This window comes from Pogona vitticeps, chromosome 2, assembly GCF_051106095.1.
Source record: "Pogona vitticeps strain Pit_001003342236 chromosome 2, PviZW2.1, whole genome shotgun sequence".
Lineage (NCBI taxonomy): Eukaryota > Metazoa > Chordata > Lepidosauria > Squamata > Agamidae > Pogona > Pogona vitticeps.
Genome location: NC_135784.1, coordinates 221,169,383 through 221,191,212, shown reverse-complemented (window position 1 = coordinate 221,191,212; position 21,830 = coordinate 221,169,383). Strand labels below are relative to the sequence as shown.

Here is a 21,830-nt window from a genome sequence, read left to right as displayed (position 1 = left end):
CTTTCTCTTTTCCTGCAGCTCTTGCACTTTTTGCTCTCTGCACTTATTCTTCACTTTCTCAGCCTGATTCAAAGTATTAACAAACTCCTTTTGGGACCTCACTAGATCTGCAACCAGCTGGGTCAGTTCCTCAGTCGCGGGCATCGGTGTGGGTGGATTCCGCCCCCCCGCACCAGACGGATTCTCACCAACGGCTTCCTCTGTAGGTCGGGGATGTTGCTCCTCCGCTCGCCCTCTGGAATCTCTCCGGCTTGGAATAGGCAATGGGTCAAACTCCTGGGGGTACCCAGCCATTTGTAAATCCAATTGGTCTTCTTCAAGCGAATCTTCCACCATTGATTGCTCCCCCTCCGATTCCTCCATCAACAACCTCAATTCGGGGGATGTTTTTCTCCGGCCAGTTCTCCTCTCAGTAACATGCTGAGCCATGCTGACTGCTTGCAGCCGCTAAGCTGTAAACCTCCCACTGTTTCGGCAATAAATTACCGCCAGCCATAAAACTGCCCTGAAAACCCTGATAAGGTGCCGTGCCTTAGCTGTGCCTAGCAACGAAAAAGCTTACTTTAGAAATTTACACCTAGTCCTTTAACAGAATCCGCCCCCACAACTGACCCTTTTCAGCCAGGGCTTCAGTTGAAAAGAAATAGAGCAGAGAGAAAAGAAAAAAAAATATTTAACCAGTTAGCAGGACAACCCACGCTGTGTTGCTGCCTTGTTTCAAACTGAAAGCAGTCCGTGCCTGACCCTCAGCTTCAATTTACAACAGCATCTGGATAAATCCAAAGCAAACTGTGTGTAAAGAGAAAGCCCAGGTGTAACACTACTGAAATCAGGTTGCAAATCAGGCCCGTGGATCATCCCACCGCTGCCACCATGTGAGTTATTGGTCCCATAAATGAGATCAAAAACCACGAAACAGGAAAATCCAGGCCCCATTCACTCCCATTCGAAATTAAACTGCTTGAGTCAACACAGTTCCCGGGACATGAACTCTTGGCAGCCTGCATTTAGAATCTGTTTCGATTTCATCAAAAGGAATCACTTAATACCGTATCTTTACTGTTTAATGACTCAATTTTGGTAACGTAAGCCAAATTAATTATCTATAAGGAAACTGTTCTGTTCAAAGGACTAGAAAGGCCAATTATTAAACAACATAAGTTTATTTAAGTGAACAAAGAAAACATTTCTCTACAGTTTCATTTCTAAGCAACAGCATAATGGTTCAGCACCTTCTATAAAAGTTAACTAGTAAAACAAAACAAAAACTAAACTATAAACTAAGGTAAGCAAACGATATTCTTACGCAGTCCATATTGTTGAATTAGGTTCCTTCGCTTGGATCAAAGAAATGCGACGCCATGTTTTCAGAAATCCCAAAAAAACTCTCTTCTCTCTCTCAAGTTACTTTTTCCAACCTCTTGTAAATTTCTCCAACCTGCCCCCTCCTGACATATTCACCCAATCACGAAGGCAAGAATTAGCATAGGGTACGCCCTACTTTCCCACCAACACCAAAGAATTGTTTATCATTCAGGTTAGAGATATTTTGACTCTGCCGTGTTTTCCTCTCCAGCTGCGGCGATAAGAAAAGCTGAAAATAACTACTAGTAATTTTCCAGAACTTAGCCTGTGTCAGACTCAAAATGGATTCCTCTATGGTTAAGACATGACTACATAACCCATCTCTAATTAGAAAAATACACTTCATCACAGTTATTTCCTCTATAAAGTGAAAACAATAAAATGTCTAACTTAAATAAGCATTCTTACGCAATCCTTTTGATTAAAGTTCTGTCGGCTGCATTTCGCTCGGTGTCGACCCTCTCCATCTCTTCCCCGTCCTTTTCACCCATCTTCCTTAAATTAAGAAGTTATGTCCTTGTTCATGGAGTTGAGATAAGATATGGGTCAGCTTGCTCTTCTTATCTCTTTTTTTTTCTTAAGCTGGAGAAGAACTGACCTTGTACATTTTCTCTCTAATTAGCACCTGGGCATAAGCAGATTTCTAGCTTTTTCGTTGCAGCTCTGAACTAAATCTTGTGAAATACAACATTATTCTATTTTCATAATCAAATTCATGACAACTATTACAGCATTTATTATGACCAGGACTAAAAATTCTGAAATACTTGCCTGAAAGCAATCTTAAACTGAAACAAAACATTAACAAATTAGTCAAGGCAGCTTAGGCATGATTATGCCTCCAGTGTTGGAGCACTCACCAACTCCTGAGGTAACTGGTTTCCACTGTCGTACTGCTCTTACAGTTAGGAGGTTTTTCCTGGTATTCCACCGAAATCTGGCTTCCTTTAACTTGAGCCCCTGGTTGTGTGTCCTGCACTCTGGGATGATCGAGAACAGATCTTGTCCGTTCTCTGTATGACAGCCTTTCAAATATTTGGATAGCGCTATCTTATCACCCCTCAGCCTTCTTTTCTCAAAGCTAAGCATGCCCAGTTCTTTTAGCCTTTCCTCATAAGGCTTGGATTCCAGCCCCCTGATCATCCTTGTCTCCCTCCTCTGAACTTGTTCCAATTTGTTTGCATCCTTCTTGAAGTGTGGTGTCCGGAACTGGACACAATGCTCAAGGTGAGGCCTAACCAGTGTTGAATAGAAGGGTACTAGCACCTCGTGGGATTTGGAAACTATACTTCTATTAATATAACCTAAAATAGCATTAACCTTTTTTCGTAGCCGCATCACACTGTTGGTTCATGTTTAGCTTGTGATCTACAACAATTCCAAGATCCTTCTCCTTCGTAGTTTTGCTGAGCCAGGTATCCCCCATCTTGTAACTGTGCAATTGGTTTCTTTTTCTGAGGTGCAGTACTTTGCACTTATCCCTGTTGAATTTCATTTTGTTGAATTTCATTTTCACTCCTTTAAGCCATCTAGCACCTATTTGCTATTGGTGCCACAGAGATACTTTCATTATAAATGTGTTCAGGATGCCGCTGAATATTTTGCATTGTAGCAAAGAGGATGGGAAATGGGAGGAAATAGTGGCCTTAAAAATAGTCACTCAGTTTGTGAAAAGGCATAGTTCTTCAGCGTGGCCTCTGTGAATGCACACAATTGGGTAAAACAGCGCCTGCGCTGGTCCTCTAGGAATCTTCTAGAGCTTTAGGAAAAAGTAACAAAGTTTAGGTTGCCCTGCATAGCGCATGCTCCACCCGCCTCAGCTCTCAGTTCCATTTTTTCCACCCACGGAGTTGGAACCTCTTGCCTAGAGCTCTATATTCATGTTGTTTAATTGGCTATTTTTGATTCTGACTCAGCTTGTTTTTTCGACTTTCCGCCTATCTGTTGCCCTGACCTCGGACTGAATGACTTTTCTCTTGATCCTTACTGCAAGTACTTGTTGATTTGTTTTCCCGCCTAATTGACTGCCTGCTGTGGCGGCACGCGCCACCTTCCTAATCCTATTATCGCCTCATTGCTGGACTTCCTCCCCATAATTGCCGGCTTATGTCCCGTTCAGGACCTTTCAGCTGCTGTTCTTCTTGTTCCAGAAAGCTACCTTTCTCTGACGGACACAGCCTTTGTGTTTTTTTGCCTGGGGGAAAACCATCAACCCCATCTCTGTAAGCTCTGCAAAGGATTTACCAAGGCAGCTCTTAAAGCTTGTCAGCAGAGGTTGAAATATTTTCTTTGGAACAAAACACTCTCTGCTTCCCAACCTTCTGAGATGGAGTCTACTCCTACTCCATCTACTGTTCAGTCTGAATTTCGGGTTGCCTCACCACCCCCTCTTCAAATTATTAAAACTGTGGACAAACCCAAGAAAAAGCCACCTACTAAGAAGTCACGTACCGATTCATCTGCTCCCACTGTGGCCAGCGATTTGAAACAAAAGAATGCAGTAGCTAAGACCAAATGAAATTCTAAGGAACATACTCTTACTGTCCCCCCTATTTCGGCGTCGGTGCCTTCACCTATTTTGGAAGATTCTTCCTGGGATCGGGAATCTTTCTCTGAGGCAGGAACTTCTTTACTACCTCGACAACAAGACCTACTGCCTGTTGATGCCGGACAGTCACCATCCACGAGCCAGCTAGCCCAGACTGTTGCTAATTCAGCTATGACCCAAGACAGCCCTGTTTTTACCGGGCGGGCATCACAAACTCCTTCATCACTGTTGAGGTCTCTGGCTTCCAATTCTCCACCCCGAAAGAAGCTAGCCAAGACCAAAAATCTGTCTCCTCCTCGACGTCCACATTTGAGACAGGAAGTAGTGATTTTGGCCAGAAAATCTTGGCACCGACATAAGCATAGGCATGATGACTATGACTCCAACGTCGAGAGGAAAAGAAAACATCAACGTTGAAGAGAAGAATCTCTATCTGACTCGGATTATAGCACAGATCGAAAGAAATCTCGGCGTCCACGTCGAAGACAGGATTATACATCTGACTCTTCTTCCACGTCGGGAGATTACAGGAGGAGAAGAAAAAGAGCTCACTATGATTATTCCTCTTCTTCTCCATCAGCTTCTCCCCCTCGCAAGCATCGACGTCAAAGACACATCGACGTAGAGAGCCACAAATCATCGGGGACGGGCCATAAAAATGGAGCTGCGACTCCTCATCAGGACAAATCGCAAGCAACTTCTAAAGGCACAACTTCTGGTCATGAACAATCATCCCAGAGGGAAACAGGGCATCCTGCCAAGAGACATTCAACTTCTGAGCAGGAGCAGCTTATTTCTTCAGGCTTCTCTTAGCAAGAGGAGGAAATTATGTCACATGCTTCATTGGAAACACCTGTGGCAGGTGAACCTCTAGAGTCTGATGCAGCGGATACTCATCCATCCTCTCCATGAGGACTTTTTGCCTTTTGTCCAGATGGTCTCCTGTATGGCCAAGACTCTTAAGATGAACACTGAGCAGTCACCTCCACAGACTGAGGATCTTATTCTTGGGGATATCAACCAAGAGAGATCCCCACCCTTGAGTTTAGCATACATACCTGCCTTACTGGACCTTATAAGGGAATACTGGCCACAACCAGCTAATTCTATACCAGTATCCCATAGAATACTGGTATCTATACCGCATCCATGGCCCTGATACCACTTTCTTGATCAAGCATCCTATACCAAATTCCTTGGTTGTGGAATCTAGCACCTCTAAATCACCTGCCAAGGGACATGTTACTCCCACAAATAGGGAAGGCAGGAAGCTGGAAGTACTTGGACGATGCATGTATTCACTAACCACCTTTGTTTTACGAGTCACCAACTATTTAGTGGCCATGGGAGCCTATCAAAGGCAACTATGGTCCCGAATACTGCCAGCCTTAGAAGTCGCTCCTGATGAAATTAAACAAATGTGTATGAATACTCATGCCGAAGCTCTTACTGTGTCGAAACATCAACGGCTAGCATCTCGACATATAGCTGATGCCACAGCCAAAAATCTGGCTTCAGTCATTACTCTGAGAAGACATGCTTGGCTCAGATCTGCAAATATTATGGAGGATATCAAGACTAGAATTGAGAACTTACCTTTCGATGCTTCGGGTCTCTTCAACGAAAAGACAGATGACAACTTGGAGAACCTGCACAAGAGTAAAAAGACAGCCAAATCTTATTCTATCCAACAGCAATCCAGATATGGCAAATTCCAGTGGCGTTCTAGATATCCTCAGCAAACTCACCAAAAATCAACATCTCAGCCCTATCATCCTTTCAAGAACCAAGGTCAAACTAGGTCATCCCAAGCCTCCTCCTCTGCTTCAAGTTTCAGGCCACAATCTAGTCAACGGAGGCAATTCTATAAACCAACAGGGAAAAAATCTAAACCGTACCTTTGACTTAATCAAAATACCATCAAGATTAACCCACACAACTCGCCTTTCTCCATACCTACCAAATTGGTTGACTATCACAAAAGACTCCTGCGTCTTAAACATTATACAATCTGGTTACCATCTGGAATTTACAGAATTACCTCCTCTGGGACAGGTCAAGCTTACATCTAGAAGAAATTCTCACCCTACTTCAAAAACAAGCTATTCAAAGGGTACCAAATTGGGACATAGCACAAAGTTTTTACTTCCACTACTTTGTGGTACCCAAGAAGGACGGAGGAATAAGACCCATCCTGGACCTAAGGGAATTGAATACTTACCTTCATCCACATTTCTGGAGGGTTACTCTGGAGTCGATCATTCACCTATTAACGAAAGGAGATTGGTTTGTTGTAGTGGATCTGAAAGACGCCTATTTTCACATCACCATTCATCCAAATCACAGAAAAAATCTCTGCCTAATTTTCCAAAACACCATTTATCAATACATTGCTCTTCCCTTTGGCCTGTCAACAGCTCCACGGACATTCACCAAATGTATGGCCCCTGTGGCAGCTCACCTATGTCTGCAGAGGATACAGGTCTATCCCTACATAGATGACTGGCTGTAACCATCCCGCCCAGCCTCCCCACTGTCCATCACTAACTAAGTCTAGATTAAGCTCAGGCATTTATGGTGGACAAATGGAACTGAGAGCTGAGGCAGGCGGAGCATGCGCTATGCAGGACAACCTAAACTTTGTTACTTTTTCCTAAAGCTCTAGAAGATTCCTAGAGGACCAGCACAGGCGCTGTTTTACCCATTTGTGTGAATTCACAGAGGTCCACTTGAAGAACCATGGTTACAGGTAAGTAATCTGTCTTTTTAAAGCCGATATCCCTGAGGGTACCGCTGAAGCTGTCCAGGCCAGAGACTTCTTGATGTCTTTTGATCTCATTGAGGGGTATCTCCACATTGCAACATAAGACTTTTACCAATGTTTCAGGTTTGCTTTCCAAATACTTTTTAAAAAGAATTTTTTTAAAAGGCTCTATCATTTGAACTGTCTTCTTAACACATGGTATACATAAAAGTGCTGGTCTCATCCAGAGTTTGGCTCAGGAAACAGAAGATTTACATATTGCCATACTTGGACAATTTGTTAAACAGCTCAACAACAGAATTGCAGATAATTACTGATATCTGGTTAAATACGGACCATCGTAAGAAGCAAGTCTTCGTGATCAATCTGAACAAGAACCATCTCAGTACAACTCAATGTCTACAGTACTTAGGGGGGCATTATCAGTATATCTTTACCTCCAGACTGGGTGAACAAATTAAACACAGTGGTTCATCTACTAGTACACAAGCAATACAATTAATGATTTTGGCTGCACTTCATAATAGTGATTGCTTTGTGTTCCCTGGACAGGGTTTTGTGGCTACCCACTCTGTTGCTACCTCGCAGAAAGACATTGCCTATTGGAATGAAATAGCGGTCCATATTCCCAGTCCAGTGATGCTATAGCTTCAGTGCTATTTTTTCACCACATTGAAAAACCTTTCCACGGTTCCTCAGAATCTTAAGTCACAATGGAGACCAGACTTAGAGGCTGTAGAAGCCATCTTGCCTTCCACATAGCTCAGGACAAGTGGTGTCCAGAAGAAGCTTTTTGTAGCACCAATTGTCTGGAGCTAAGGGTGACCCAAGTGGTATAAGGAAGGTGACCAAGCTCACTACACATTTTGTTAAAAGTACTTATACTTTAGCGGCTTCCAGGACTTGAACTCATCTACACTATCTGGAGGATTCTTTTGTTATTTTGTTAAGTACTTCTGGCTGGATCACATTACATCACCTGAAACTATCTTTGGCTGTAGAGTCTTACAGGAAGTGGTATTATTATAGTAAATTAGGTGCCAGGTTCATGGTGGGAGGTAGCCTACAAGTTGGAGCTCTTATATGTACCATGGTGAAAATGCCCTCCTCCACTGTATATTGAAGTTGCACTGATACATTCAATAATGTATTCAGTGGAAGGTGGACAATCTCCCCCATCTGTTATAACTGGTATATAGTTATACATATATATTGCTAGATGGTCTTGCACATCACATGGATAAGAGAGAATTTTTTCCTTTCCCTCTAGGGGATGCTTAGGTCTCATTCCTACTAGCATGTGGGAGGTCTTCCTTCCCCAGTAAAAAGAGACACTTGAACTAAGTCCTGGCATAACTTTCTAGGTCATCTGTTCAACAGCAGCATGAATTCAGAAAGTTCAGGAAATGAAAGCTATATTTTTCCTTTTGAGCACAATACTTGCTAATTAGCCTCTTGATGAAGGGAAAAAAAGAAGATATAACTTCTTAAAATATCCACCTGCTTTATGCATGCTACTGTTTTGAATATCCTTATTGTTTGTATCTGTAGCAAAACAAAAATACAGAAGTAGTTCCTTTCCAAAGAAGGACCCAAAAGTCAGCAGTCAGACTTAGTAAAGGTAAGAATCTCTTACACCTTTATTTTTAGTTTTAAAAGCAACATTCTGTTTGCATCTGTGCATCCTTGGATAACACAGAAGACTTTCAAGACATGAAAGCCAGGTATTAATTTGTTTGTTTAGTAGTTGTAAACACTATATTCTGATTGTTGTCCTCAGAATGGTCATAATATTTATAAACATAAAATAAATCAACACACACTTAAAATAAAGAAAAATGGACAATACTAACTGTTCAAGCTAGAGGAAGCATCTGATGTTCTTTTCCATAGGACATTTGGTATCAGATGACATTTTAACAAGAGAGAGAGCATTCCAGCGCCTTCAAGGCTGTTTTATTTATAATGGAAGTTTACATATATGGAATTCATAAGCCACGTGTAGCATCTGTTTGGTGCCAAATAATAAGAATGGTGGTATAAACCTGAAAATGTAATATGCCACTTAGAAGGTATTTGAGCTTAAGTAGATTCCATAAAAAATTCAACTCCGCATCATTAAAGGGTTCGGAGAAGATACTCATTTATTTAATGACCAATGCAAGGTTTCCTATGAAGTGGTGATCAATGTGACCAATGTTTAGTCAACAGAAAGAAGATGAGGGGTATTGTGATCCAGAAGCCTGGCTGCTCCATTTCACTCTGGGGACAGTTTGCGGCCTTACAGCAGCAGTTGGCTGTCCTACAGAATTCAAGAACAACTGCAGTATTATCCCTCAGAAAGTCAAGAGAAGCAAATAAAAAGTTAACAGCTGAGCTACACGTAGCCAAGCAAAGACTTCAGGCCAACAAACAGACAGTTCAGGTAATGGCCTTATCTGAAAAGCTAATGTTTATGTCCAAATAATCAGAGATACAGATCTAACAGTTCACATCAGGATTGAATATTACCTATGTTTTTAATCCTGATGATGATGATGATGATGATGATGATGATGATGATGATGATGATGATGATGATGCATGTTTCTTTTGAACATGATGCTTACATTTTGTTTGCTTTACTTCACAGAAATCATACTTGTACTTGTATTGGTTTATTTTTTTCTTCATCAGTTCTTTGCAAGACAATTAGGGACCATAACCAAGGAGTCCCCTGATGACTGCTAGCTCTATAAAGATTGCAGCAGATGAATAAGAACAAAGGTTAGATGCATAGAAACAAAGGCTCTCCTTACTCATGTGGTTTGCCATCTAATCAATCTGTCTTCTGCGCTGAAGAGGGAAGTAGTCTGTCCATTTTCTTGAGTTCAACCTTTGGATCATCACCCCAGGGGTGGGTAGAGCTTGAGCAGCCGGGAATTGATTTGATAAACAGATTGGAGGAATATTGGTATTTCAGAACAAATAATGAGGAAACATTTTTATGTGCTCCTTTACTCACAAATAGCTCCCCTTGCAAGAATTTGCTCTGTGAGCATGGGTGTCTACAGGCTGACACTGTTTGTGATGTCATGTTAGAGGCAATGCAATTGGAAACAACTCCACTTGTTTGCATTATGAGTTTCCATTAATGCCTTAATAGGATAAATATGTACGCACACTCTACACCTATTAGTAACATCTGAAACTTGCTAGAGACATCATGAAACACTTGGGTCCATTTGTGCCTGCAATGTGAGTGTAGATGCACATGTGTATCGTGCTAGTCATTTGGGGCTGAAGGTATATTTTCATTCAAACATGGGTATGCACCCATATGCAAGTTGTTGTAGATAACTGACTGCACATGGATAGAAGTGCATAGTGTGGTGGGTTCTGTTTTGAGGCAGGATAATAATATTCTTTTTCCCCTTAAATGGTTAGATAATTTTTGGTAATTCTAGGCAGCGAAATACTGACACAGTTTGTTGTCTTGCTCTCCTAACTGTAGAGTGAAAATATGATGTATTAGACAGAGAATACCAGAAAAAGGAATGCCTCCATGCCAAAGAAAAATAATTAACTGGTTGTAATAACTTGGACAAAATACATAGGTTATGCATCGCTTCTATTTCCTTCTTAGCATCTAGTTTTTTCTGCTTTCGACCAGTTATGTTCAAGGTGCTCAGTTAATGCTACCAAAGGGGAAATCTGTGCTTTCAGAAGAGACTTTGACTACTTCCCATTAAAATTAAAGAAGTATAGTCACTCACTGCAGAAACATACGTACTTTAGAGACATTGTGCTTTCTAAAGAAAAAGTGCTAAGTATGAAACTCTTCTAGGAACTTGATGTTAAACTAATCATAATGGAGAAGACCAGATATTTTTAGGTGTTACCATCTGTGACTTTTAGCCTCGTGGCCCCTGCTTGTCTTTCCCTCACAAAGGCTCACATTGTGTTTTCTTCTCGCTGCCACCAGTGGATTACTTCAATCCACAATATAAGTGACGTACGTCAGAACACTTGTCTTGTGAACAGAAAGAGAACTTATTTATTGAAGTGAAGCAGAATGAGTAATAACAGAAGTCTTTCAAATACTAAGTATACATAAGCAATTCATCAACAATTCTCTCAGTACATAGTTCTTATTGTTTGCAATATCATTGCCACCTTCTCTACCTATTTTCCTAACCAGCTCTGTCTCTCTGACTAACCGTATCTCTCTGCCTAACCAGCCCTATATCTCCTCCTTCTCCAGCCAAGCCTCCTGTAGCTGCTGACTCCGCCTCTCCAGCCATCTCATAAGTTCATGCAAATCAGCGCATGAATATGAATGGAATGAGTGATGTGGGCAATTGTCACACCATCATTATATGATGTGGTTTTATATTTATAGTTCTCCCTAGCAGTGTTGTAATGGATTTAGATGGTCCTTGACATCTGTTTATTACAAATAAGGATAAAGTAGAAGTGAAAACAAAAGGTGCTAGAATGATCCAAACAGATTTAAAATCTTAAATGTTATTATCTTTAGGAAAATATGCTTTACAATGTAATAAGTTTGTTTGATATTCATTTGATACTCATCTAGCAATTAATCATTTGCTGCTCTAACATTGTTTTTGTACCTAACTTGTGACACTGCTAAAATTGGATGCAGTACTTCAGCATTTATAGATGTTAACATAACATGCCAAGACAAGCTAACTCTATTGATTAAACTGAACAGAAGAAAGAGATTTCTTAACCAACAGTGACAGGTGTTCATGCAGCTAGTACTACATCACAATGCCCACAGACTCTGGTAGTATATGATCAGCTGTAGATTTAAGATTTAAATGTACCAGATGTTCATTTTAAGACATGTTTTACAATTCCTGCAACATGAGGATTGGTGGGCTTCTTTTGATTCCATCAATGGCTATTGTGATGTGTAGTGCGTGGGTGTGTGCGTGTGCGTGCGCGCAAAACATTCATGTAAACGTATTTATTTATTTATTTAACTTATATGCCACCCACTCTACCCAAAGATCTCTGGGCGGCTTACAACAATTAAAATACAATTAAAATACAACAAACGATAAAACTATTAAAAGACAATTAAAATACATGCTCTAAAAATTGCCATCAGGACCCACAGTTGATGTTATTTCAATTAAAAGCCTTCTGGAACAGGAAAGTTTTGACCTGGCGCCGAAATGTCATCAGCATCAGTGCCAGATGAATCTCAATTGGGAGAGCATTCCATAGTCTGGGGGCAGCTGCCGAAAAAGCCCTTTGTCTACAATCCATCCCTCTTACCTCCTTGAGGGATGGCTCTTTCAAAAGAGCCTCCTGGCTAGATCTTAACTGCCAGGTAGGCTCATATGGAAGGAGGCGGTCCTTCCGGTATCCAGGGCCCAAGCCGTTTAGGACTTTATATGTCAAAACAGGCACTTTGAATTGGGCCTGGGCAGCAACTGGTAGTCAATGTAACTTAAACAGAATCGGCTTGATGTGTTCTCTAGCAGCCCCACCACTCACCAGCCAACTCTGGACCAATTGCAGTCACCGGACGTCTTCAAAGGCAGCCCCACGTAGAGCGCATTGCAATAATCTGTACGAGATGGTACCAGTACATGTGTAACTGTCATGAGACTCCGCTCGTCCAGGTAGGGCCATAGCTAGTACATTTTTCACGGCTGAAGGAAGGCGCCCCTGACCACCAAGTCCACCTGGGCTTCCAGAGTTAGACTGGGGTCCAGGAGCACCCCCAGGCTGCGGACCCTGTCCCTTAGGGCAGTGGACCATGAACAGGGCACCTAGCTCCTGGTTGGTTTTTTAAGCACCATTTTGGCATCAGCCCAAAACCTGGTAACATGTTTTCATGGTCCAATATCTTTAACCCACCTAATTTCAAAATCAGAACACAAAGTCAGAGCTAGTTTATCATTGTTTAAAGAGACCACATATCTCAAACAACACCATGCAGGGGTACTTTAGGAAGCAGTGCAGACATTAATATCTACACCTCTAAAGCAGTGCATCCCAGTACTGGGTCCCCAGGTGTTCTTCGACTACAACTTCCAGAAAACCTCCCAGCTTCTCAGAGTTTTAGTCCAAAAACATCTAGGGACCCAAGTCGGGGAACTATTGCTCTAAAGCAGAGGTCCCCAACCCCTGGTCCGTGGCCCAGTGCCGGTCCGTGGCCTGAGCTGGACCAGGCCGTGGAGACAGACCTCCCCCTCCACCCCTGCACACACTCCCACACACATAGCCCATTTGAGCCTGTGTGCACACACCTGCGCCCATGTGAGCACTCCCCACCCCTTTGCGCATATGGACGAGTGCCCCCTGAGTGCCACGCCGCCCTTTGCACATGCGCACGAGTGAGCATGCATCCACGAGCACTGCACCGCCCTTTACAGAAGCACACGAGTGTGACCACAAGCACTCCTTCTCACATGTGCACGAGCGGAGGGGATGCCCCACCTTTCCCAGCCAGTCTGCTGGGCTAAAAAGGTTGGGGACCGCTGCACTACACCACACTGATATCTTCATTGTCTTTAGAGAACCTTGCTCCCAATTTTTCTTACTCTTGACTTCTAATATGAAATATTTGTCAGAATATCTTTCTGGATGTTAAATCCCTGTTTAATGGAATGGTGTAGTGTGAAGAGGAACCAATAAAGACAGTTAAAGCTGAAAATGAGCAGTCCCCTCAATTGTCTTGGGCGGAGAGGATCAACAACGTGTTGAGTGCTGTACCCAAGACAATCCAGCTCTTTCTGCCTGCCATGTCTCGCCTTCCTCCCTTAGGGCAGCACCGAGTGTGGATCAGGTGGAAGGAAAGGGTCTTTCGGGTCCCCGCCCTTGCCCGGTGAAGCGCTGCCTTGCACCCAGGTGGGGAGGGAGAGATGAGCCCCGTTTGTCTGTCCTGACTTCCCACCCACCTTCCCGCCTTTTGTAAGGGAAGTGCGGAAAGAAACGGGTTGGTTTAGGGTGGCGTGGCAGGATTTCTAGGGACGGGGCTGGCTCGGGTCATCCTGGGTGGGTGGGAATTCGGCAGCTTTTCTGGCTTTTCTTGATGTCCTGTTGTGGCTGGCTGGCTGTCAGGTGGGGAGAAAGTTCAACTGGCCAACTTTAAATGGCTTTGAAGGATGTTGAACTTGAGATCTTCCCCTGTCTTCTGTGTACACGGGTGTGATGTGCCTCTATGTGTAAATCCTCTGGGAGAGAAAGCTCTCAAATTGAAATGAGAGTGCTGAGGGCAAAATCCACGGGGCTGTCATAGAGGGACTTCAGCAAACGCACTGCGGAAAGTCAGCCACTCCTCTTTCTCCCTGAACCCTGAGGATCCGTTCAGTGAAGGCGAAAAGGGCAGCATGTCAGTGGCTTGAGTATAACAGTTTGCTTCAAAAAGGGGGTGGTGGGGGTGCTCCAAAAGATTTAGACTACAACTCCCACAATACCCTGCCCGTGGCCCACCTTCCCGCCCATTGCAACGGAAGCGCGGAAAGAAACGGGTCAGTTTGAGGTTTCGCACCATTTCTCATTGAGCTATTCAGCAGTTCAGTTGTTTATTGTTTGGTTGGGTACTTGGAAAGTTGTTTTTAAGGTAATTCATTATGGATGTTGTTGTAACCCTCCTCCCCCAAAGTAATTTGTGTGAGTAAATGTTGCAAAGAGTGTTAGTTACTCACTACTTTCTGATTACTGTAAAACCCTTAGGACTGTGAAGTGATTGGCATAAAACTTGAAAATTCTTCTCAAAATCTTCTGAAAAGATAATGTGAGAATGTAAGTTAAACAAATTTTGTGTGTAGAAGGTTGCTTTGGTCAACAGACTTTTGCATTATTCTAACAATGCTCCTTGAATTAAAAAAAATTAAAACTGCTACAAGGCAATATACAACGGTTGTTGTGGGTTTTTCAGGCTTCTTGGCCGTTTTCTGAAGGTGGTTTTTCCTAAGTTTCGCCAGTCTCTGTGGCCGGCATCTTCAGAGATTGCTGTCCTCTGAAGATGCCGGCCACAGAGACTGGCGAAACGTTAGGAAAAACCACCTTCAGAACACGGCCAAGAAGCCCGAAAAACCCACAACAACCATTAGATCCCGGCCGTGAAAGCCTTCGCGAATACATTGCAATATACAACCTTAATTTGCTTCTCTGTTTCCTTAATATAAAGTCTACTATTTAGAGAATTTCTCTCTAATATTGCTGTTTTTTCAAAAAAATTATTTTGAGACCCAAGTGGGTCACTATCTTGAATTTAGGGTTCAGACAGCAGCAAAATCAATATTCCTTTCCTTTCAAACAAATACTGTATTATTCTACGATTCTCCGATTCTTAAAATTCTGTTAGGACTTGTAGCTGAAGTGACAAAACCAATTGCTAGCATATTATTGCCAGCAATGGCAATAATATGCCAGCTGACATATTATTGGTCAGTATGAAGACTGAGTCTTTTAGTGAAACTTGAATGGGCCATTAATACCTAGTCCTGGCTATGTTTTCATCAGGATGAGGCCAGAAGCCATGGAGACATATTGTTTTTAATTGCCACCCTTTAGTATCAGAGGTAGTTTGTGGAAGATAAAATGAAGCTTTTATCAAGCTGCATTTTTCAAGTTTTGGAATACACAGGCTTGTGTCCAGTAAGGATCATCTTGCTGGTGGAAGGAGAAATTAGGCTGCTTCCCTACCTTAATTTTCTTTCTCCTGTGCTGTCCTCATTCTCCATTGCCACCACACCAAGCTCAGTTACCCAACTCACACTTAACAGCAGATCTGAAGTGGTCTGCAAGAGGGAGGGGCATCACTGAAAACTGTCTCCTTCCCTCTTCTGAAAGGGGACAGTGCCTTCTATCAGTGGAGTGACTTCCACTGGATAAAAACCTCAGCACCCTTTTTTCATTTTCATGTCTTGTTTTGTGTTTTGCCCATGGGTGATTGATTGATTAGGCATCCTTCAGTCTCAAGAGACTATGGTAACGTGCTCTGTATGGAGGACTTGGAACAGCATATCATGTGGCTGAGAAGGCCAATTTGAGAGTGACCATCCCTTCCACACTGAACACAAATACAGTCTGTCCCCTGTCCAGCTCCCTGATTTTGCTGCTTTCGGGACTGCCTCTTTGCCTCAGCCTGCTGGACAAGGGTCTCTTCAAATTGGGAGAGGCTGTGATGCAACGCCTGCCTCCAGGCTGAACACTCAGATGTCAAGGTTTCCAATCTGTTGAGGTCCATTCCTAAGGCCTTCAGATCCCGCTTGCAGATATCCTTGTATCGCAGCTGGGATCTCCCTATGGGGCAATTTCGCTGCACTAATTCTCCATACAGGAGATATTTTGGAATCCGATGTCAAAGGGATCTGATGTTTGAGGCATCAAAAACTACGGTGCCCTTCATTCCCCCATGAAAGGACCTGATGATGTTAAGGAGTCGAGGTGGACATCCCGTCTTGGGAAGTAAAGGCCCTCCCTGCTAACCAAATCAAAGGCCTTTCTGAGATCTCTGAAGGCCACAAAGAGTGGCTGTTGTTGTTCCCTACATTTCTCCTGCAACTGCCTGAGGGAGAAGACCATGTCAGTGGTGGATCTATTAGCTCGAAATCCACACTGTGATTCTGGAAAGACTCTGTCTGCAAGGACCTGGAGTCTCTTCAGCACAACACAGGCAAGCAACGCTGAGAAGAGAGATGCCAGGGTAGTTATTGCAGTCGCCCCTGTCTCCTTTGTTCTTATACAGTGTGACGATGTTTGGTCCGCTTTTGAATCCTTGTTGTGCTCTGTAAAACATTTTGTGTTTCTCTTTGTATTGTACTGTACTTTTTAATGTGCACACCAGTTCGATATTATATTTTGATTTCTCAGTTTTATGGTTTCAAATTTTTGTGCTCTTTGTGTAAACTTTTTGTGTAGAGATATAACTACAGTGGTGCCTCACTTGACGACGATAATCCGTTCCAGCAAAATCGCTGTGCAGCGAAATCATCATCAAGCGAAAGTAAAAAACCCATTAGAATGCATTAAAAACTGGTTAATGCGTTCTAATGGGGAAAATACCTCATCATCCAGCGAAGATCCTCCATAGGGCGGCCGCCTGTAAAGTGAGCAATCCTAAACACAGCGGGGAGCCATTCTGCACAGCGGGGAGACATTTTGTGACCCGCTGATCAGCTGTTTCAAAACCATCATTAAGCGAAAAATCGGTTCCCAAAGCAGGGAACCAATCGTCGTAAAGCAGTTTTCCCCCATTTAAACATCGTTTTGAGATTGCTATTGCATTCGCAAAAAACTCATCATAAAGCGGATTCGTTGTGGAGCGGGGTAATCGTCAAGCGGTCACCACTGTATATAATTTGTCGCTCTGATTTTTGTTGCTTTTCTTCTGTAAAATTTTTCTTTGTGTCGTTTTAACCCTTTTTATAGTGTGCATGAATATGTATTTTCCTCGAATCTTAATTTAATTTCAGAGTTTTCATCTTGAAATTTTTAGTTCCTGCATTGCGGTTTGTTTTTAAGCCCTTTTTATATTTCTTTTTGCATCTTAAAATTCACTTGTAACTAAATCATTAAATGTTACTTTTTTTTTCCAGGCATTTCATTTTCTTGCAAGTGAATTTTATTTTCTGGGGTCATTGGACATAAGTGTCTTGAATAAATAAATAAATAAATAAATAAATAAATAAATAATTAAGAAAGATATCGCTGTGGGGAGGGGGGCAATGATAACTTCCTCAATGGCTCAAGGGGGCGTTTCTTTCAAAAAGGTTAAGAACCACTGCCTTAGGGGGAGTGTAACCCCATTCAGGGTAGGGAAATGGCCCTCCAGCCTGTCCAGTGAAGCACCCACTAACAGCACTTCCGTCTTGTCTGGATTGAGTTTCAATTTATTAACCCTCATCCAGTCCATTATCAAGTCCAGACACGAGTTCAGCACAGAAACCGCCTCACCTGGATTGGTGGGAAATGAGAGGTAGAGCTGGGTGTCGTTAGCATATTGCTGACTCCTCAGCCCAAACCTCCTGATGACCTCTCCCAGCGGTTTCATGTAGATGTTAAACAGCATGGGGGACAGTATCGAGCCCTGAGGAACTCCATGACATAACTGCTATGGGGCAGAGCAACTGTCCCCCAGCACCACCCTCTGGACACGGTCAGCCAGGAAGGAGTGGAACCACCGTAAAGCGGTGCCCCCAACTCCCAACCCAGCCAGCCAATCCAGAAGGACACCATGGTCGATGGTGTCGAAAGACGCTGAGAGGTCCAGGAGTATCAACAGGGTCACACTCCCCCTCTCTCTTTCCCGGCAAAGGTCATTGTACAGGGCGACCAAGGCAGTCTCCATACCAAAACCAGGCCTGAAACCCCATTGAAATGGATCCAGAAAATCCATTTCATCCAGCAGTGTCTGTAGTTCCCTGGCCACAACCTGCTCCAACACTTTGCCCAAATAAGGGAGGTTCGCCACTGGTCGGTAATTAACCACCAGCCTTGGGTCCAGGTTAGGCTTTTTAAGGAGTGGTCGAATTACTGCCTCTTTCAAGATGGTAGGGACCGTTCACGGCCTCCTGGACCCAAGTGCGAACCCCCCTGGCAGATCTTCCAATTAGCCAAGATGGGCAAGGGTCGAGCTGAGTGGTGGTAGAATGGACAGATCCAAGCACCCTGTCCACATCCTCAGGTCTCAACAATTGAAACTCATCCATTAATATTTGACCTAAGCACTGCACACTGGACACATCTTCCGATTTTGCAGTAACTGTGGAGTCCGACCCACTGCAAATCTGAGCGATTTTCCTCTCAAAATGAATGGCAAACTCATCACAGCGAGCTGATGAGCAGTCCGGGACCTCCACCGGATTTCCCAGTTGAAGAAGATCCCAGACCACCCGAAACAGCTCTGCTGGACAACATTCTGAGGAAGCAATACAGCTGGAGAAACATTGCCATTTCACCAGCCGTATTGCCACGAAATAGGCCTGATAATGGGCTCTAAGTCGTGTTCGATTGGACTCCCAGTGGGACTTCCTCCACCTGCACTCCAGCCGTCTCCCCTCTCGCTTCATCGCCCGCAGTTCAGAAGTATGCCAAGGAGCTGTCTACAGCCTTACCACTAGATAGAATTTCAGTGTTATCTTCACAGTGAAGACCAAACTCCCATTCCCCACCCCCACCTCCAGAATTTTCATACTGTAATTACATATTTTGGGTTTGGTCTCCTGCATCTGAGACTCATTATACATACTGAAGCAAGGACTCCTATTTGTGAGCAAAGTAGTTAGTCTGTGCCTTCAGTGTACAAAAATCACAGCTGGAATTGCTGCTTAATGTAGAAGTGATGGGATCTGATCTTTCAGGACTTCTTTAGAAAAATGTCATCGAAGAAATATTGGCAGAAATCAGGGAAGCTCTTTTTTAAAACCTTGTTTTTCCTGTACCCCCTGTGTCTTATGACAGTGCTAAAATTTCATCACCAGATGTCTGCTCACATTAAGATATTTTCTCCTATACATAGTAAAGTAATGACAATTATACATGGGTAAGATATAACATGTGCACAGCAAAAGCACATAGAGACGCAAGGGATGTAAGATTCAATGCAAAACTGTCATATTGTAATTTGAATCAGTAATTATTGCCTTTTAAATGTAGCGATCCAATTACACAGCCTTGTACTGCAAAGTCACCCAGAATCCTTTGCTTCTGCTCCCATAGTGCTCTGGAAGTGGCACCAAAGGAGCCATTGCATTGTTTTATGGGTTGCCTCTGACATCTGAAAAGGACTAAGTAGCTAAGCAAACCCTCTTCATCTGAAGAGGCTGGGATTTAAAAAGGGAACAGACTTGCAACACACCAGGCAACTGTTTGCAACTCCTGTGGGCAGCACTACACAAAGAACTGCAGAGCAGTTCTTTAGGAATGTTCTTCCAGATGTGTAACTGTTTTTTCTTTACTTTGTATGGCTGTATTTCAGCCTGAGGAGTTCCTGCAGTGGCACTTTACAAACCACTGTAGGCATTTCCTCGTAACTGTGTTGGCAGTAATTTGAATAAAATTATGAAAATAAATGAAAAATTGTTATTTGATTCTGCACTATATATTCAAATTTACTTAGCCTTTCAGACCTTAGTTGGTATAGAAAAGTTAACATTAACTTCAATTTTGCATACAGAGGCTGTCCTGCTTGTATTATGGATAATTCTTTTCAAATGAATTCACAAAGAAAAAAGGATGTAATAAATCACATTGTAGTTATTCCTTTTCTCTTTTGTCACTGTACGGCATAGCAAACCAGTTGATCTATCTGTTCTTTGTTCTGGCTTTTATGCATTCGCATCGAGGAATCTTTGCTTGTACTGAGTTGCCCCTTCAGAAGCTTCTAGAAAAAGGTGGGTTTGTCGCCCTATTCCACCACTACACATGTGTTGATATTCATCCTCTCAGTTCTGTTTTGTCTGCCGTAGCTACTGCACCCTACCAGAACTTCTCCAAATGAGAGAGATAGACTGTTATAGACTATTATTATTACTAATTTTAATATTTTCTCTATTTTTCTAGTATTTTGTTTTGTTAATATTATATTTGTTTACATTATTTATTTTCTTCAGTTAGAAACATTTTAGTGTTTTTCTTTTTTCCTTAGGGCCTCTAGGGTTTGGAGCTGTCTTTAATGTGTTTAATGCAAGGGGAAGATTTCCTTTACAGATCAGTGCAAAGAGTGGATTTCCTAGTTGGGAGAGGCACATATCACTAGGGATGGGACTTTTGCCGGGAGGTGGGATACCTCTCTGCTTCTCTATTGAGTGGGAAGAAGAATGCCCCACTGTAGTGTGGAAGTACTGAGGATTCCCTACAATTTGCAAAGATACATGAGAGGGTGAGTTACAATGGAGGTTGCTTAGAGGAGATAAGATGGCTCCTCTGTCTTTTGCCAGTCTGAGAGGTTGCACTCTCATAATTCAGCATGGGGGAATCTTGCCAGTTCATGGAAGGCCTTAAAATATGAAATTCTTATCCCTGTCTGTTACCTCTGCCTGCAAAATGTGTGGGGCTTTTTAAGCTAGATATAGAGGAACTGCAGCACCTGACTTAAATCCTTCATTTCAGAAAAGGTGTTTTCCAAAACATATTTACTAGCATATATGTCACTTCTTTGCATGTCCTCCAGTGTCCTTAAGATCATAATCCTCCCTGTTGACTTTTTTCACAATGGCTACCACATCATTGCTGTCAGTCAAGCCAGTTTAGCAGGTCTTGGCCTCACTGCCAAAACCTGTGGCATCAGCTTCACTTTAGAGGGATACCTCAGCATTAACATCAATGATATTGAAGCTGAAGGTGGGCAAGTCTAAAGAAATGGAGCCATCAGAGCAATCTAAAAGTTTTTTTTAAAATGTCGAACATGTTCCAGCAACAAAGATGGAATAGGAGGTGCAGTCATTTCCAATGAATATGTGGAGGAAATCCTGCAGACATATGAAGAACAGCCCCCTTCGAGCTGCACTTCATGTCTTCTCACCACTGATGGCCTTCATGGAGTCCCTCTTCAGGGGTCAATTCCAGAGGTTAAAAGTCAAGAAGACACATACAGTTGAGAGTTCAGCTCAATCCCAGCACTACCTTCTTTGAGACACACCCATCACTTCAGCTGTGGGTCAGCAGTTCAAGAAACCAGTTTCATAAGCCTGGAAGCTGTTTGATTTTGATATCGTGATGAGAATTTTCTTCTGGATAATTGAAAATGTGATCTGGGGATGTTTTGCCTTCCACTAACAAATGGCTTTGTTTAGTATATAAGGCTAAGCCATTTTAACAATCTTAATCTGCTATGGAGGCTACCCCTTCTCTTCTTATGGCAGAGCTCGCTTTGAATGGATGGCTGATAGGTAGGTGTCCTTTGTTTTGTAACTGAAGATTGAGCCAGGTGACTTCTGGAGGTATATCCATTTCAACTCAAGTAATTGAAATTGCCTTCATTTCATGGCATACAGTATTTTAAAGTAATAGACTATGATACACGAACAGATTTTTTTCCCCATAGATTTGTGTTTCTGCGATCAAGCAAAATGTCTTTTATGTTCTACTGATCTCTAAAGCAGAATTGCTATTTAAAAAGTCTTCAAATATTAATGAACTTACATAGGCTGCATGTTTGAAATGTAGCCTATTCATAAATTAAAG

General features: G+C 42.6%; 1 protein-coding gene across 12 annotated transcripts in view; it reads left to right on the top strand.

The window, feature by feature from the left end:
• Window positions 1-21,830, top strand: part of CNTLN (centlein) — a 484,545-nt gene that overhangs the window by 352,768 nt on the left and 109,947 nt on the right. For 11 of the 12 annotated variants that reach the window (XR_013541453.1, XR_013541452.1, XM_020797524.3 and 8 more), the window contains 2 exons: window positions 8,229-8,298; window positions 8,882-9,102. The exons of the other annotated variant lie outside the window; for it this stretch is intronic. Coding sequence is in view for 9 of the 11 variants with exons in the window: in XM_020797524.3 (XP_020653183.3) it covers window positions 8,229-8,298; window positions 8,882-9,102 (291 nt within the window). In the remaining 2 variants the exon portion in view is untranslated. The remainder of the gene's footprint in view (window positions 1-8,228; window positions 8,299-8,881; window positions 9,103-21,830) is intronic. 12 annotated transcript variants of the gene reach the window in all.